At 53.5% G+C, this 19,253-nt stretch overlaps 1 protein-coding gene across 1 annotated transcript in view; it reads right to left on the bottom strand.

The window, feature by feature from the left end:
* TBCD (tubulin folding cofactor D) overlaps positions 1–19,253 on the bottom strand; it is a 124,357-nt gene that overhangs the window by 7,616 nt on the left and 97,488 nt on the right. The window contains exons 26-33 of the mRNA XM_032970076.2: positions 13,736–13,817; positions 11,099–11,217; positions 9,726–9,817; positions 8,529–8,672; positions 5,487–5,570; positions 4,435–4,593; positions 3,312–3,450; positions 2,742–2,863 (exon numbers count right to left, since the gene is read on the bottom strand). Of these exons, the coding sequence (XP_032825967.2) occupies positions 2,742–2,863; positions 3,312–3,450; positions 4,435–4,593; positions 5,487–5,570; positions 8,529–8,672; positions 9,726–9,817; positions 11,099–11,217; positions 13,736–13,817 (941 nt within the window). The remainder of the gene's footprint in view (positions 1–2,741; positions 2,864–3,311; positions 3,451–4,434; positions 4,594–5,486; positions 5,571–8,528; positions 8,673–9,725; positions 9,818–11,098; positions 11,218–13,735; positions 13,818–19,253) is intronic.

Genomic DNA, 19,253 nt, shown 5'->3' with positions numbered 1-19,253 from the left:
TGAGTGCACCGGACTTGCAATCCAAGGGTCGCCGGTTCGACCTCCCGGCGCGGTAGTTAAAACAATGGGGTAAGCGTTTTAAACCTCCCCACCCCCACCACCTCTGTCCACCCAGCGGTATAAATGGGTGCCCGACATTTCGTCTATCGGCGGGTCACGGGTGGCGGGGTAGAGTGTGGGTACTCCCCTCTCTTCCAAGACGTCTGGCCATAACGGAAGAGTAGGCCCAATACCCTCTGGAGGGGCTCTCCAGAGCTCCCCCTGGTGGAGGCCCTTACGCCAGCAGTGGGGTTGCATCAGCAGTTTTCAGGGCTGCGCCTTTGTCTTTTTGCTCGGGTTACCGAACGCGTCATTTTGCGCAGGCCACGCCTGTAAACAGGCCGCGCTTGTAAACAGGACGCGATTGTAAACAGGCCGCGCTTGTAAACAGGCCACGCTTGTAAACAGGCCGCGCTTGTAAACAGGCCGCGCTTGTAAACAGGCCGCGCTTGTAAACAAGCCACGCTTGTAAACAAGCCACGCTTGTAAACAGGCCGCGCTTGTAAACAGGCCGCGCTTGTAAACAGGACGCGCCTGTAAACAGGACGCGATTGTAAACAGGCCGCGCTTGTAAACAGGCCACACTTGTAAACAGGCCGCGCTTGTAAACAGGCCACGCTTGTAAACAGGCCACGCTTGTAAACAAGACGCGCTTGTAAACAGGCCGCGCCTGTAAACAGGCCGCGCTTGTAAACAGGCCACGCTTGTAAACAGGCCGCGGTTGTAAACAGGCCGCGCTTGTAAACAGGCCGCGCTTGTAAACAGGACGCGATTGTAAACAGGACGCGATTGACGCGACAATCCCAAGTAAATAAAGGGCCCGAGGCCGCCCCGCCATCGCTACCACGAGCGACGTCACCACTGCAACGCACAAGCACGAGGCACCTTCACGCGGTCCCTCATCGACCGAAAGAGGCACACAACATTTGTCAGCTGCTCCGCTGCCACAACACGACCGGGCCGGCTGGATCGCGGCTTCGCTCAGGCGGCAATGACTCACAGGCGCAGCGCTGTGGGGGGGGAGCTGGGGGGGTGCGGGGTGGTAACCGCTGCCCTTTCGCTGCTGCTGCTGCTGCTGTGCCCAGGGGGCGCCTAGCTGGCTCTGACAGGGTGGCACGTCAGCTACGGTGAGTCATATCTTGTGCAAAACAAATGGGGTTGGCAGCAGCGACTGCTGCAGCTGACGTGTGTGTGGTGTAAATGTATATATGAAATGGATTAGTAATTTGATATATATCTGAGCCACACAGGGATGGGCAAAAATACATAAAAAATTATACATTTCCTTAGGAAATGAAACGTCAATAAAAATGTATAATAAACCGTGTCTTGTGTAATACAGACACCAAATTAATTTGAGGTCGTTAATTTCGACGTGTCACAAATACAAATTGTAATTAGATGACATATTTCTTTATTTTGATTTAAAGCTTTCGTGACTGCAGGGATTCATATTCTTGGTTCTTCTACGTGTTGCACATAACCTGTGTGTGATGTAGAAATTGTGGCTGTGGGCTCACACTCCTGGATGAGGCTCTCACCTGGCATCACCATCACCACCACTACGACCACCACCACCACCAACCCCACCACTACCATTACCACCACCATCATCATCTACCACCCCCACCACTACCACCACCACTACCCCCACCACTATCCCCACCACTATCACCACCGTCACCACTACTACCATTACCACCACCACGACCATTACTACCATCATCATCCACCACCGTCAGCACCACCCCCACCGCCACCCCCACCACTACTACCCCCAAAGACAAAGATCCCCCGTATAGCCTTAACAGACTGTTGGGGCAAGTGCTGTTAGCGAGCACCTTGAAGGCCGGAATGGTACACGAGGGGGTGGGTGGCCAGCACCACGCCCGACCGCCTTTGTGTCCCCAGTGGCGATGTTTACACACCACACAAGATACTCATTTCAGGCTGAGTCGACCTAGGGGAGGCCCAGGACCGGTTTAGATAATCGTCACTGGTGTTGGCCGTGAGCGGGAATCGAACCCGGGTCGCCGGGTTCATAGCGCAGCGCACTAACCACTACACTACCGCTCCCCACTACTACCCCCACCACCACCATCATCACCACCACCGTCACCACCACTATCCTTACCACCAAACCAACAACCGCCATTCGCCACTAAGTGGCAGTGACGTCACCACGACGCTTGTGCCAGGCTATGTGCACGTTGAGGCCACGTGAAGTGTCGAACGCCCACTGGTAGGTCATGGGGCAGACCCAGGTGCCACGGGTCGACTGACTGAAATGACTGGCTGATGCACCACCTGTGCCCCCCTACTGTGCCAACCATTACCACCATCATCATCCACCACCATCATCATCATCACCACCACCGTCACCACCACCACCACCAACCCCGCATGTGGGCGTGCGTTCTGAGAAGGAGCACTCATCACCTCTGCGGGACATTTCCTACTGCAGAATCTTTCTGTCGTTATTTAGACTTGAGGAATCCGACGAGCTGTGAAGCTCTTTTTCACAGATGTCCAGCAGATCCGTGGTTGAAATGTCCCCGCGGGGGCATTAGCTCCCACGCCCGCTCCAGAGACGAAGCACCGGGGGCCAAGCACCGACGACCTACCAGGGGCCCTCGCCACGCACCTCTCCCAGAGTGCCGCGAGGCCCCACCGCCCGCTGGCGCAGTGGCGCGCGGCCGTACCTGCTGTTCCTCAGGTTGGACCGGAATATTTGCAGGAGGGTCCTGCAAAGCGCGTTCATCGCCTCCGTGTCCTGGCGGATGCTCTTCATGAATGCGAAGAGCGCCTGAGCAGAGCTGCGCGTCTGAAACCGCAGGAATCGTCGGCATTATTGGGCAGATTTGGGGATTGGGCAGGGGAGGGGGGGGGTTCACGTTTGAAATTGCAATGAAAGACAGAGAGAGAGAGGAACACGTGGATTGGAGAACATGGGCCATATAGAGACATCACAACGGAGCGAGTGGGCTTGCGCAGGACGCGTCGAGAGAAGGGAAGATGATGCCCGGCAGTCGGGACTAACGACGGAGTGGCAGCCAAAGGAGGGAGCGTGCCCGAGAGGATGGCGTCCGCTGCGGAGCCAGATCGATCATTGCGACACAAGGCCACGAGAGATGGAGACGATTAGGGGAGGCCTTCATCCGGCAGTGAAGCGACACGTGACTATCAACGTTTCTTATCGCTGCTGCCACTTGGTGGGGGGGTGTGAAGTAGCCTGGCCCCACACGAGGCTGTCAGGCGCGAGCGCCACTCACGGTGGACTCGGTGAGGCCGCCCACGGATATGGTGAGGCCCAGCAGCAGGCGGGGCTGGTAGATGGGCAGCGACAGGATCTGCACCACGCGCGAGAACAGCTCCGACGCCATCCTCCAGTTCACCGCGCTGAGGTCCGCCCTGTGTTGCACGGCGATCGAGGTGGGGTTGGGGGGGGTGGACGAGGGTGCGGCAGGGTGAGAGGAGGGGGCAGAGGGTGGGTAGCAGGAGTGTGAGCAACAGGAAGGGAGGGCACAGCAGGTGAGGAGTATTACTACTATTTACTATTTTTTTCTTACCAGGTAAGGCCCACTGATCTATACAGCTCTTTTTTTCAGAAGTGACTTGGCCACAAATGATAACGAACATGGCTTATCGCGTGGAATTTTACGCACGTCGACTCTAAATGTGGAAGGAAAAACCGGAGGACCCGGAGAAAAATCCACGCGACCACGGGGAGAACATGCAAACTCCAAATAAACAGCAGGCGTCAGGGTCGGGATGGAGCCCCCAATCTCCTGCAGTGCAGGCGAGGGAGATACCAAGCCGAGGTGAGTGGGGATGCAGCCAAGGGCCTCGTTCAGGTTTCCAGCCCCCGTTCCCCCCCCCCCCCCCGCAAAGACTGCAGATTCAGGCCAATTGGTGATCAGTGTTAATTCAGTGACAATAAAAAATATTTTAATAATAAATGGCAAAGCGCATCTCACGTTGCCATTCTCTTAGTTCAGTCGGCTACAGCAGTGATAATCCTAGTCCACGCTTGGCTACTACATGTTGGGGTGAGGGGCGTGCGTTTTTATTTGCTCCCCTCCAATCAGTGGCCCCGCACGTGGGTCCCCTCTCGGGCTCGACCAGTCAGTCGCTCTTTGGCGGCGCTTGGCGGGCAGCCGCCAGCCATCGCCGCACCGGATGATCCTCATCCTATCATCGTCATCGCCGACTAAAATAAAATAACAATCGCCTCGTCGACGAGTAGTATTTCCGCCGCTAATTGCGTCAACCGAATTGGCACCGCGCAACGCCCAACTCCGGGCGACACTTGTTTATTTTCGCCGCCGGCGTGGTTTTTGGCGACAGACGCGGGAGGGCGAGATGATGCGGGTCGTGCGACGGGGCGGCGGGCACCTGGGGAAGGCGTCCAGCAGCTGCTGCCGGTGCGGGATGTGCGGCACGGGCCGCTCGTCACGGTGCAGCAGCGCCATCAGCACCGACACGGCTTGCTCGCGCGTGCGGTCGATCTTCTCCACCGCCTGCTGCAGCAGACGGCACATCGCCTCCTCGCACCTGCCAGACACGCGACGACAGCAACAGCGACGGACGCCATTCGCCACCGAGTGGACGCAGCTCTTGTGCCAGGCTAGGTGCACTTTGAGGGCGTCAGATGAAGTAGTGGGAGCCTCACCGCTGGCAGGAGGTCACGGGACAGACCCAGGTGCCATGGGTGACTGGCAGATGCACCACCTGTGCTCCCCACTATGCCAACTTTCTGCGTTTTAGCGGCCCGGCAGCTCCGCTCGTTGTCCTGAGCATCGTTCCTCCATCCTCCGTTGTTGCTGGAGACTAAGATTACGATCTCCTGTCTCGTCAAAGAGAATATTGGGCGAGCAACTGTTGAGGCTCTCAAGGCGCATGATGGGCTGGTGTGGCCAGCACCAGGTCTCCACAGCGCTGACGTTTACACACTGCACCAATTACTCATTTGAGGCTGAGCTGACCTAGTAGATGCCAGTTCAGATATCACTCACCACTACAATGGCCGGAAAATCAAGTCACCGGATTCGAAGTGTAGTGCTCTAACCACTGTGCGACCACTCGGCACACCAAAGCCAAAGACGGAGCGCACAGATATAGAAGTTCTCGTTGACCAACACGCGCTGGAAGAGCAAGCACCTGCGTATCTGTTTATCGTCGCTGGCCCTGCGCACGAAGAGTTGCTTTGGGCCAACTGGTCACCTGGCTGCCATTGTCTCCGTCGCGCTGGTGACCTCCACCCAGGTGTTCTATTTGCGGATTAAAGAGGATGTGCGGCCACGCAACGGAAACGCCCCTATTCTCCAGAGCACAATGGAACGTTCTTAATCAGGGTATTCGGTGTCCGTGGGACGTTCTACTCCTGTAGAGGGAGCGGGGGGGTGGAGGGCGGTGTCTGCTGGGGGTGCGGCAGGGTGGGCACTCACACGCTCGGCGACAGCATCTCTGGGCACTTGTCGACCACGAGGAGAATCACCTCCTTGAGGCTGACCATGGCCACCTCGCGCACGCTGCAAGGACAACGTCACACGGGATCGATTGGGTCAACCAGCGACAGCGCCACAATGGTTTCCACCGCCACTCGCACCTCCACCACCCTGGTCACAAACTCCACCACCGCACACCCCATTGCCGCCACCATCGCAACCGCACACATCACTAATAACACAACCACCTCCACAATCACATTCAAAACCAACACCACCGCCTTCACCACCACAACCGCCTTTACAACCACCACCTCCATCACCATAGCCATCATCGCCACCAATACCATCGCCTTCACCGTTTTCACAACTGCCACCACCACCCCGGCTACTACCTCGGTCACTACCGCCACCGCTACAGCCAACCTTCACCACCATCGCATTCACCATAACCTCTACTATCACCGACACATCCTCCACCTTTGGCACCATAGCCACGTTAACGACAGCGCCGGCGACGAGGGCAAGGCGAGCGGGGGTCGCTTGCTGGCACAGTCGCTCGTCGTCACCAAACGGCGGCAGCGGAGCCACCGCGCTTGCCAGGAGCGACGACCTTCCCGGTCGCACCAAACGCGGTTCACGTCGGCTCGCGCGGACATCGCCGCCACGCCTCAGCGGCGTACGAGTGTTTGGTTCGCCCGGGAAGTTCAAACGTGGTACAGCGCGAGCCTCCGGGAGGTTCAAACGGCCCACCTCGTGCCATGTGACCCCCGGGGGGGGGGTGGCGGGGTGGGAGATCCATAAACAATTCTAGCAAGGTCGAGGCAAAATTGACTTAAACGGGGTGATGCTGTCGTAATTTACCCTCCATCTCTGTGGCGCGCCCCTGGTTAGGAGCAATGACAGTGGTACACCTGCTGGTTCCCCCCCCCACCCTCCCACCACTTCACCTTGTCCTCGCGCACAGCCAGGAATGCGAGAGCGTACGTGCGCCTGCGTGCGTGCGTGCGTGCGTGCGTGCGCACAGCCGCACGTGGACGTCATCTCCGCCGAATTTTCCAGCATAGCAGAGGAGGGTGGAGGGGTCGGGCTGAGGAATGTGGACGATCGCGAGCCCTCGGAAAATACACGCGTCTCGGCTTCCTCTCAAGTTCAGGCTCAAGAACATTCTCTTCTGCCCAAGACCGCTGACCCTGTCAACCTGTGCAATATTTCTCGATCAATCCCAACAAGCCACCCTCCCCGGCACCCACAGCTCCTCCCTAAGCGTTCAACTAAACAAACAAAAAACGCACGGCCTTCCCCGCAAAGCGGCAACGCACGCGCCGTGCTTCTTGTACGGCGCCGTGAGATGTGTCCACGCATTGACACGCTTCAGCCACGATAACCGCCCCCACGATAACCGCCCCCACATAAGCGCAACCACCTCCATCACCGTCGCGTTGCGCTGGGCCCTCAACTGCGGTCAGCTTCCCACGATTTGGAGGCCAGGGGCCACGTGCACACCGTGTCCTCTCCGGATTATGTGGTTTCCTACCCCCCCGCTGTCATTTGACACAAAACTTGGGGGGTGCGTCGTATAATCCGGTAACCGTGTGCGCGCGTGTATCTGTGCGAGAGGCTAGGTTATTGTGTCACTGTATTGACACTGGGCAGCAACTTGGGGTGCTTCTGGCTCTACCGAGGGCCCATTATTATCTAGACAAGAGGGGATACAATTTGAAAATGGCTGCCGGTTAATCGATTGTAAAAAAAAAAAACTTTCTAAAATAAATGTGATCAATCGAATCAATCGATTGTTTCAGCGCTGGAATTAATTGAAAAATAATGGGGTGAATCGCAAACAGCAAGATAACTTTTACGGCCGCTGAACACGAGTAACCAGAAGCAGCGGCCAAACATAATTACAAGAGAGACATATGGACAAAGAGACCACAGAGTATATAAAGAGATATTACACAGCATGTCTTATTTAACAGCGTGCTTTAACAAAAATAATTACGCTCGTAAACACTCATTGAGTGCATGGCGCCAGAAGTCTGCCGGTTTTTTCATAGCCTAAGGCTGGCCATTCAGTTTACAGCGTCGCTCTGCAACAGACGTTTCTCGCACCACTTAAAAGGAAAACAAAACCTTCGCGGGGCATATTCGCACGTTCAGAAGACGCTCTGGACCAGAACACGAAGCCCGCAATCTCCCAGAACGACACCCGACTGCATTCAAATGTGCGTTCTCGCCAATCGGGCCACGCGGCAGAGGGACATTTCCACTCGAAGCTCTTGCGGGAAACCGGCGTGGCAGCCAGTGCGAGGGAGCCGTGTGTGCGTGGGACGTAATATTGCAAAACCTACGGCTACGGATTCCTCACAAGCCCCTGCGAGACGAGGCGATACGTTCCGAGCGCGGTGAACGCACCGCGAGCACGCCGTACACGTTGCAATCCTCACGGCTGGAAACCCGCCAAGCCGATTTGATCGTCAAATGACAATATTTGACAGCCCAGTTTGGTGGCGAGCTTCTGTTGGATCTTGTTGGATTGTTAAAGGTTTTATTGTCGGGTTACGTAACGTCGGTAACTGCACATTTCCCTCTCCGGGGGCCGCTTCGAGCGCAAGGAGAGCTGGGTGGGCGCTGCGTGGGTTCTCGCGTTACAGGATCGCGAGGGATCACGACGGTCTCAAGAGAAAGAGGCTTTCGTCCAGAGGTATACAGGAGGTCGTGGGTTCCATCCCAACTCGTACGCCTGGATGTCTCTCTCCCCGTGGTCGTGTGGATTTTTCTCAGGGTCCTCCGGTTTTTCCCTCCACATTTAGAATCAGCATCACGCGTTCAGAGTATTTGGCTGCTATAAAGTTCCACAAGATGATAAGCCACTTCGCTGAGCCATCACTTGCAGCCAGGTCGCTTCTGAAAAAAAGAGCTACATAGCTCAGTGGGCCTCACACTGGTAAAATAAAAATAAAATTGTTTAAACAGCTACAGCCTCGACCCACGGTGGCCGCCCCCCGCGGCTTGCGGCTCCTGTGGTCGGGCAACACTCACACAGCTCCGATGTCGCCGCGCGCGTCCATCGTGTAGTCCTCCATGGCGCCCAGGATGGCCTCGAACACGCGGCCCAGGGTGGCCGCGCCGAGCGTGTGCTCAGAGTCGCCGTCGAGGCGGCCCACGCCCACCGTCAGGCACACGCTGCACACCACAACAAAGATGAAGATCAAACCCCCCTCTCAGCCTTTACAGACTCTTGGGGCAAGTGCTGTTAGCGAGCACATATGAAGGCTGGAATGGTGCAGCGATGGGGTGTGGTGTGGCCGGCGCCACAACAACAACAAACGCCATTCGCCACTTAGCGGCGGTGATGTCACCACGGCGCTTGTGCCATGCCATGTGCACATTAACGCCGCGTGTAGTGTCGAACACGCGCTGGCAGGAGGTCACGGGGCAGACCCCGGTGCCATGGGACGACTGACTGAGATGGCTGGCCGATTCACCACATGTGCCCCCTACTGTGCCAACACCACGCACACACACACGGCAAAAATCCCCCGTAGAGCTTTAACCACCAAGTGCTGATAGTGAGGACTTATGAACGCTGGAACGGCCCACAGCACCACGCCCAGACCGCCTGAAGTTTACACACTGCACCAGGTCGACCAAGGGGAGGCCTAGGGCGGTTAGGGTATCACTCGCCGCCACCACCACCACCACCACGCACGCAAACACACATAAATGCTCTCATAAAGACCACGATGCACACAACAAAAAACTCTCCCCACCCAGAATGCACACAACATGGCAATGCACACCACAACGGACACACACACAACACAAGCCACATGCACACACGGAACAACGCACAGACGGTCGCACTTCTCATTCGGCTTCTTCCCTCTCACTGTTCCACTCCCGTGGGCTCTCTTGACAAGCTCTTAAAAAACCTTTCTCAATGCAGGAAGCGTATCAACTCTAATCTGCTGTAATAACCTTCAAAGGGCTTGTTGCGGGCCTTTGGGCCTGTACTCAGAAACCTTGGGGGGTGGGGGAGTGGGGGGGAATAAGTAAATAAGTAAATAACTGACAAGCGCACGAGCTTACGCCCACTGCCCAGAAGCAACTTTACATAAAAGTCGGTGGAGCAGAGCCTCCCAGGAGCTAAAAAACGAAAACACTGCCCGTTGTAGCGAGCGCTGGATCTTTCCAGCGACGTGTTCCTGCCGCCGCCGCCGCAGCGGACGGGCTCACCTGGCGATGGCCCCGACGGCGTCTCTCCGGGCCTCGGCAAACTTCTCCTCGTGCGGGCCGATGACCGTGGCCTGCTGTAGGCCAGCGAGCACCTGGCACGTGAAGACGAATGCGGAACGTCACACAGTGAAGCTTCATCCATCGCCGTCGCGTTAACACTGCAACGGTGCACATCCGACCGTCGTGTATCTGCACTGACCGATTAACCGCCCCCCCCCCCCTGCCAGGCATATCCGGCCTTTTCACATACAGTGAGGGAAAAAAGTATTTGATCCCCTGCTGATTTTGTACGTTTGCCCACTGACAAATAAATGATCAGTCTATCATTTTAATGGTAGGTTTATTTGAACAGTGAGAGACAGAATAACAACAACAAAAATCCAGGAAAACGCATGTCAAAAATGTTATAAATTGATTTGCATTTTAATGAGGGAAATAAGTATTTGACCCCTCTGCAAAACATGACTTAGTTCTTGGTGGCAAAACCCTTGTTGGCAATCACAGAGGTCAGACGTTTCTTGTAGTTGGCCACCAGGTTTGCACACATCTCAGGAGGGATTTTGTCCCACTCCTCTTTGCAGATCTTCTCCAAGTCATTAAGGTTTCGAGGCTGACGTTTGGCAACTCGAACCTTCAGCTCCCTCCACAGATTTTCTATGGGATTAAAATTATAGACTGATCATTTCTTTGTCAGTGGGCAAACGTACAAAATCAGCAGGGGATACTTTTTTCCCTCACTGTATACGCCCATACCAGAGTGCCCAGTGAGCCGGTTATACAATGTCGTGGTGTATTAGCAAACACGACATTTTCCTCTAACCGCTTATTTTTTAAGCGTAAGCCAACATTACCTCTGTAAAACATTCAGGCGTGGTCGGTAAACGTCTCCACGTACGCGTCGCGCCTTGCCAAACCGTCGAAATGTATTCGTCTTGAGATTGTACCAGTGGATTAATGGCGCCATCAATTTTCAATTAATCTGTGCACTCACTGCGCGATTTGCTTGAGCCATGCTGCACCATCGGCTGAAAAAGGGAACTGTTGCACTTAGTCTCAGTCTTATCGACTGGGGCCACACGTAAGCTTTTGATCGCGCCCATGGGAATTCCTCTAAATATCACGTGTAAATTCATCATCAACATCAGCCATGGTCAATCCACTGCTGGACGAAGGCCTCCACCCAGCACCTGCACACCTGCACGTTAGTTGGGGCTGGGTAGATTAGCATTAAATAATTATTTGAACCAGCGTGGGATTTCCTGCATGTAAATTTTAATTCACAAGATAAACTGGCTCTTCAACACTTGCCATTTGAATTAAATTCGAAGGGCCTGTGTTTGTGCGTGCGGCGGCGCCACGGCCAGGTGTTGAACCTGGCTGATGTGCCCGGCGAGCATGAACGCCGGCAGGGCCCCCAGGGCACAGCTGAAGCCACATCGAGTCATCTTGTCACTGCTCTGCAGCCCGGCCAAGTAGCGTTCCAACAGGGCAGCTGTCACAGTGGAACACAAAAGTAATAGATCACCCTTATAGCCCACACAGGCTGTTGGGGCAAGTGCTGTTAGCGAGCACCTATGATGGCCGGCTCGGCACACGAGGAAGAGACATTGCCAGGACTACATCCAGTCGCCTTTGCCTCCCCAGTGCTGATGTTTACACACTGCACCAGGTAAGATCTGACCTAATCGTATCCTGCCATCTGCCCTTAGATACACTCAACCTGTGGATTTTACACAGAGATCCACAGATTCACACAGAGACCCATACATCTGCTCCAACAGTATCCCACCAATTGGCCCTTAGGTTTTCTCCATGATCACCTACTCGTCTTGTAAATTCTACAATAATAATTACAATAATGCCATTTGTTTACCTCGGTAAGCCTCGCTGAGTCTCAAAGACTCTTGATCAGGAGGGCCCTGCATTGGGATCCTTGGCCATCACCATTTACCAGCGATTGGCTTCACACGGGAGGAAACCGGACTACCGAAGACGACTTATGCATATGCGGAGACAGCAAAGCTCCGCACAGATAGATTCAAGGATCCTGCCAATTCCCGGTCAAACCACAGCCACAAGATTACACCACAGCCACAAGATTACACCACCTGATATTTCCCAGGCAGCCTCCCATCGTAGTACTCATCACCAGGCTAAACCCTGCTTCGCTCCTGATGTTGGGTGCACTCGGTGTGAATTGATTGGAGTCAGTCAGGTTGACAACTGCTGAGTCATTGCCGTCGGTGTTGATACGTTGATGCTAATTCCAACGTCGGTAAATGTCGGCACTGAAAGGGACGGGCTGGCTGTGATGATGCAACTCTAGGGTTCGTAAAGGTCATTGGTGGAATTCAGGGTCACCCGTGTTGACGAGTTCCAAGAATGGTTTAAGGTCAATTCTGGAGTGGTGGCTCTGCACACAAAAAAAGGATTTAATTCTCAGGTAAGCAAAGCAATTCGTTATAGCCCAGCGAGTTGAGGAAGCAAAAAAACAACAAACTTGAGATGTTTATCTCTAGATGGCTTTAGGGCCATCTCATGCTTGGCTATGTTGAAAAAGGTGGGACTCAGAATGCTCATTGGGAACTCCCAGTTTTGCTTCTTGGGTCTTCGGAATTTTAGCAGAAAATGTTTGTTAAATCTTACAAAATAAAAGACAAATTAACGTCGCTCAATTTTGTATGTGTGGCGGGCAAGTGGTTCACAAGCATGAATGAAAAAAATCCACATCCATCGTTTACATCGTTTCATTTATTAAAAATGTGGAGAGCTTATATATATAAAAAACAAAGTCGCTGTGAAACTTGTCTAGTTTTGTCTACTGGGTTTACATTGTTTATGAGAGCCCTGCTTGGTATGTGGATACATTCTCCAAGGTTAACGAGATAGACAAGTCGGCTGGTGACATATAGCTCAATTTTAGAATCATTCCACCCAGACCACTCTTAGCTTGTAACCTACAATACCTGAAGTTACCTTTCCCCTTAGCTTGTCACCTAAATCAGTGTCGAGCGTATTTATTTTAAGCAAGAGCTCTTGGTCACTTTGTTGCTGGGTGGAGGCCTTCTCACGCCATGTCGGTCAGTGGGGGTGTGACCATACTTCACCACGCTGGTCAGTGTGGGTTGGTGTGGGGAGCGGCAGGGTGTGGACCGGTTCACTTGCCGCTGATGTTAGCCGTGAGTGGAAATCGAACAGAGGTCGTCGGACTCGTGGCATGGCACCAGCGGGGATTGGCACGACACAAATGGAGTTGGAGTGACACACTGGCTAGCTTGGCGTGGCACACGTGAAGTTGGTGTGACACACTGGTGGCTTGGTGTGGTACACGTGGAGTTGGTGTGACACACTGGTGGCTTGACGTGGCACACGTGAAGTTGGTGTGACACACTGGCTGGCTTGGCGTGGCACACGTGGAGTTGGAGTGACACACTGGTGGCTTGGCGTGGCACACGTGGAGCTGGTGTGACACACTGGCTGGCTTGGCGTGGCACACGTGGAGCTGGTGTGACACACTGGCTGGCTTGGCGTGGCACACGTGGAGCTGGTGTGACACACTGGCTGGCTTGGCGTGGCACACGTGGAGCTGGTGTGACACACTGGCTGGCTTGGCGTGGCACACGTGGAGTTGGTGTGACACACTGGCTGGTGCGATGCACACGGGCTGGGGAGTGGTGGAGTAGCGGTTAGCGCTACGAACCTGGCGACCCGAGTTCGGTTCCTGCTCATGGCCAACACCAGTGCCAATGATCTGAACCGGTCCTGGGCCTCCCCTAGGTCGACTCAGCCTCAACTGAGTACCTAGTGCGGTGTCCGAAGATCGCCACAAGGGAGACAAAGTCGTCCGGGCGTGGTGCTGGTGACCCACCCCCTCGTGTGCCGTGCCGGCCTTCATTGGTGCTGCTCGCAAACAGCGCTTGCCCCAGCAGTCAGCAAAGGCTACACGGGGGACCTCTGTCTTTGGTGCGGTGCGCTGTGGGCTGGTGTGGTGCAGAGCGGGTGGCGCTCACCCTGGACGGCGCGGTCGGCCTCCCCGGCCTGGGCCTGGTAGTAAAACTCGCACAAAGCGGCCAGCGCCGATATTGCCGCAGCCTGCAAGCACGGTGGGGGGGGGGGGGCACATTCGTGAACCATGAAACTTGAAACGCGTCGCAGCCGCCGCGAGTTTTCTTTCTAAGTTTCTCTTATCTTGGTTCTCCCCTCTTTGTTCCCGCACTTCAAAAACACAAGCGAGCAGGTACGGTGGCAATTCGCGCTGGTTTCTAGCTGCTGTCTGCTACCGTGCGTGCGCCATTAGAGATAAGGTGACATCGTTTCCTGTGTATGGGAGCACACAGAGCCAGCGTGCTACTTGAGACAGAATTTGTTATTTAAGTCACAGCCTAAGTCAAGTCGACAACAATAACAACCGCTTAGGGTTGATGTGAATCCATATATTGATTCGGTTTAATTTGTATTTCATTTTGTTTTTATGGTTCTCTGACTGAAAGTTTTAAAGTGACATTTCTTCAGTTAGCACTTATGAGTATTGCCATCTACAAATCCAGATTACTTACACTTTAGGAGAAATAACTTAGACCTGGAGACTCGTCATCACGATCTATAACGCCTATTGCAGTAGTTTATACAGTGAGGGAAAAAAAGTATTTGATCCCCTGCTGATTTTGTACGTTTGCCCACTGACAAAGAAATGATCAGTCTATCATTTTAATGGTAGGTTTATTTGAACAGTGAGAGACAGAATAACAACAGAATCCAGAAAAACGCATGTCAAAAATGTTATAAATTGATTTGCATTTTAATGAGGGAAATAAGTATTTGACCCCTCTGCAAAACATGACTTAATACTTGGTGGCAAAACCCTTGTTGGCAATCACAGAGGTCAGATGTTTCTTGTAGTTGGCCACCAGGTTTGCACACATCTCAGGAGGGATTTTGTCCCACTCCTCTTTGCAGATCTTATCCAAGTCATTAAGGTTTCGAGGCTGACGTTTGGCAACTCGAACCATCAGCTCCCTCCACAGATTTTCTATGGGATAAAGGTCTGGAGACTGGCTAGGCAACTCCAGGACCTTAATGTGCTTCTTCTTGAGCCACTCCTTTGTTGCATTGGCCGTGTGTTTTGGGTCATTGTCATGCTTTAATACCCATCCACGACCCATTTTCAATGCCCTGGCTGAGGGAGGGAGGTTCTCACCCAAGATTTGACGGTACATGGCCACGTCCATCGTCCCTTTGATGCGGTGAAGTTGTCCTGTCCCCTTAGCATAAAAACACCCCCAAAGCATGTTTCCACCTCCATGTTTGACGGTGGGGATGGTGTTCTTGGGGTCATAGGCAGCATTCCTCCTCCTCCAAACACGGCGAGTTGAGTTGATGCCAAAGAAGTCCATTTTGGTCTCATTTGACCACAACACTTTCACCCAGTTGTCCTCTGAATCATTCAGATGTTTATTGGCAAACTTCAGACGGGCATGTATATGTGCTTTATTGAGCAGGGGGACCTTGTGGGTGCTGCAGGATTTCAGTCCTTCACGGCGTAGTGTGTTACCAATTGTTTTCTTGGTGACTATGGTCCCAGCTGCCTTGAGATCAGACAAGATCCTCCCGTGTAGTTCTGGGCTGATTCCTCACCGTTCTCATGATCATTGCAACTCCACGAGGTGAGATCTTGCATGGTGCCCCAGGCCGAGGGAGATTGACAGTTCTGTGTTTCTTCCATTTGCGAATAATTGCACCAACTGTTGTCACCTTCTCATCAAGCTGCTTGGCAATGATCTTGTATCCCATTCCAGCCTTGTGTAGGTCTACAATCTTGTCCCTGACATCCTTGGAGAGGTCTTGGCCATGGTGGAGAGTTTGGAATCTGATTGATTGATTGCTTCTATGGACAGGTGTCTTTTATACAGGTAACAAGCTGAGATTAAGAGCACTCCCTTAAAGAGTGTGCTCGTAATCTAAGCTCGTTACCTGTATAAAAGACACCTGGGAGCCAGAAATCTTTCTGATTGAGATGGGGTCAAATACTTTTTTCCGTCATTTCCCTCATTAAAATGCAAATCAATTCATAACATTTTTGACATGCGTTTTTCTGGATTTTTTTTGTTGCTATTCTGTCTCTCACTGTTCAAATAAACCTACCATTAAAATGATAGACTGATCATTTCTTTGTCAGTGGGCAAACGTACAAAATCAGCAGGGGATCAAATACTTTTTTCCCTCACTGTATACCAACAATAAACCATCATGCTCTTAGAGGCATAGCAGAGTACTATAAGTTACAACATTAGGTCATGCTTTTCAGTGGAGGAAGGTTTCTAACTTATATTAAATATATCGAGCAACATGCTCATCAATAACACCGTGACCTTAAAATAAACATATACAGAAGGTGGCATCTCAGGCAAGGGCATTTCTCTATTCATGTGCTATGCAGAAGGGCCAGGGAGAGAGATTTTGGTTTTACGAGCCTTGGCGCAAATAGGTGGCAGGCAGGACGGAGTTGCAGACTTACGGAGGCATCAGACGAGAAAGGGTGACCTCATAGATTACGGTGAGTATATATGATGAAAGGAAATGATGTCTCCACAGTTATAAAAATAACCACAGACGCACTCCCCAATTACGTCGATAAATTAACGTCGTTTGGAGCCCGTTTCTTAACGGTTATCGGCCTGCTTGGGAGAGGCGCTGCTTATCGCCGTCCCCGCGCGGTAGCAGCAGCGGTAGCAGCAGGGGCGGCGGCAGGTCACGGCGCCGCCAACGCCTCGGCCGGCTCGCAGCGGCCCCGTGCCGCCCCCCCCGCCCTCCACGCGCCCACGGACCGCGTGGCTGCCCGTGCGGCGCCAACTCGGACCGATCCGGTGTGGAGGAGCCTCCGTGAGGCGAGCGCCACCGCTACCCAGAACGGAGCATCCTCCGCCACTGTTTAGAAACCGCCGGCACGCGGCGAGCGCCGATAGGCATCGCTCCGCGCCCCACAGAAGCAGCGCTAATCTCTCGCAAAAATCTGTTTAGAATTAAGTGGAGCGGTGCACAAACTTTACCTGCAAGCTCGTCTTTGCTTCACTAGCAACCCGTCATCATCTCACACTCTTCAACAGCACGTTGTGATCGTTGCAGGCTTGCGCGTTTCTAAAACGCCCGGCTAGGTCAACGTGCGCGCGCATTTCTCCACGTTTTCTTCCGAACTTTTCAGGCCTTGTTGAAATATTTTAACGACAGTGTCTGTGAACCACATGTCAGCGCGGGCAGCACGCACCAGTGAAATACTGTCTTCGCTGGAGCGGTTCACAAACTTTTACCCGCACGCTTTGCCTTTGCTTCCAAACCAACTTATCATCCTCCAGTAATCTTCTTCTTTTGTACGGCTGCTGATATAGATGCAGAGCCAACAACTAAAATTTCACATTCGTGGGGTCAAGCCAGATAACTGCGTCAGAAGCAGTGGAGTAGCGTATCGCTGCGATTTCTCCTGCAGTAATTACGCACGTTTACTCAATTGGGATCGCACAAAGCACCAATCATCGCCTCCTACTGGCAGAGTAACGGGCCACTGTGCAGGCCGGTGCTGAGCTGCCTTGCACTTGATGCCAACAGCCGCCACTGGGGGCGTCTTTCGAATGTCCGAGATGAGACGCGATGCAAGGTCGGATATTTAAGCGCCCTTTATAAATGCAAACGACAATCGTCATTTTTTCACCCTTGCCCGTGTGTGTGCGCGTGGTTTTCATTTGCGGGCGCTCTGGCCGCAGAGCGCGCCCGGTCACTCGAGGTGAACTGCCCGCACTGCGGAACCACGTGGCCCCGGCCGCGCTCCGGTTCAGCCACACGCCGCGGTTCGCCCGCGACAAGCGAGCGAGCGCGAGAGGGACGGGGAGGAGTGCGGTGCGTGCGTGCGTCCCACCCGCACCGCGGCGGTGCGTGCGGCAAAACACCGCGCGAGGGGTTTAGCGTCCCCGGTCAGCGCCGGTTCGAGTCGCCGTGTTGGATGCACCAGTTCCCGACAGCCTGGCTGCGAAATGCACCAGAGCACGCGCGTGGTGTGCATGCCGTGTGTGCGTGCGCCGTGCCACAGAAGGCAGGAATTGGGTAAGCGGGGCCCGGCGCGTGCTGGCGATGACAGGGGGAGCCATTGGGATGCCACTGCGATGTGCACAGCCCCACGGTTTAAAACTAAATAGCAAACATACCGACGTTGAAACAATTAACTGCAGATTGATCGACTGGGATGACGTGCAGCAGCATTGCCCGATACTGCGGAAAAACCTGGCAGGCCCCTCCTGCTAAGGAGTCTTGAGACTCGGCGAGGGCTTTCTTGGGGCAAACAAGTGATGATAATAATAATAGCCTTGGTGCCAGGCTCGGGCCAAAACAGTTGCATCGATGTAAATTATAATCCATGCCAATACCCTAATAATACTGGGAGAACAATGATAACGAACGAAATACGCAAGGATGCGTGACAGACAGCACCTGGCTATCTGTTCCACCTCTACTTCCCTTTGCACAAAGGCGGCATCTCCCCGTGCGAACATCTCCTTGAACAGCCTCCGTGTACAAGCATCGAGCGCGGGGGACACATCGATGCATTCGGTAACTACGATTAATTATGACACTCGTCACGACCATCATCGGTCAGAGTCTATCATCCACTGCTGAATGAAGGACCTGGCAAGCTGTTCGAATCCCTCGCGGTCACAGGCTGCAAGAATCCACCCGCACACGGGCTGATCTCATCGCTCCATCTCTTCGGAGCACGTGATCGTGGCCGTGTTTCCGCCCCTGGCTACCACTCTATCCCCCGTGCCGAACCGATGCCGTCATCCCGAACAGCGCCGTGTCCTGCCGCAGCACACTTTACTTTTCCTAGCGGTCAAAGATGCTCACTCCGATTTGCATTGTTCTCCGATCCTCGTGTTCTCCTCCGTGTCTCCTAATCCCCCGCAGGCGCCTCCTATGGCGCACGCTTCTTTGCGCACTCTTCAGCGACTGCTTCATTTCTATCGCAGGCCGCCCTTCTGTAATCGCCCCGGGTAAAACAAAATCTGGGCTCAAGATGAGCACGAGGAAAAAAACAATGCGACGTAGGAGTTCGCTGAACAATTGAAGATGCCCGTCAGCGGGACACAACTGCAAAAGATACGCTCATTTACAAATCTAAATGTGCGTGAATTAATTATTATGAGGCGCAAACCATATCCTGATGTTACAAACTGGGGGTAGAGCGGTGGCGGAGTGATTGGCGCGATGCGCTACTAACCGGACAACCCGAGTTCAATTCCCGGCCGTGGATAACATCAGCGGTAAACGATAACCGAACCATTCCTGGGCCACTCTTTCACCAACCCCCTATTGACCAGCGTGAAGTATGGGCGGTCCTTCATCCAGCAGGGGACTCATAAAGGCCTGTAAATTATTATTAATCGCACAAATATGAAAGATATGAAAACCAAATTTTGCAGGGATTCATATTCTTGGTTCTTTCGGTAAAGTTACGTAGAAGTGAAACAATAAAATAATACAAAT

This window comes from Petromyzon marinus, chromosome 43 (genome assembly GCF_048934315.1).
Source record: "Petromyzon marinus isolate PM22_M1 ecotype Great Lakes invasive population chromosome 43, UKy_Petmar_22M1.pri1.0, whole genome shotgun sequence".
Classification (NCBI taxonomy): Eukaryota; Metazoa; Chordata; class Hyperoartia; order Petromyzontiformes; family Petromyzontidae; genus Petromyzon; species Petromyzon marinus.
The sequence above is the reverse complement of the archived record's forward strand: the minus strand, read 5'-3'. Positions and strand labels throughout refer to the sequence as shown.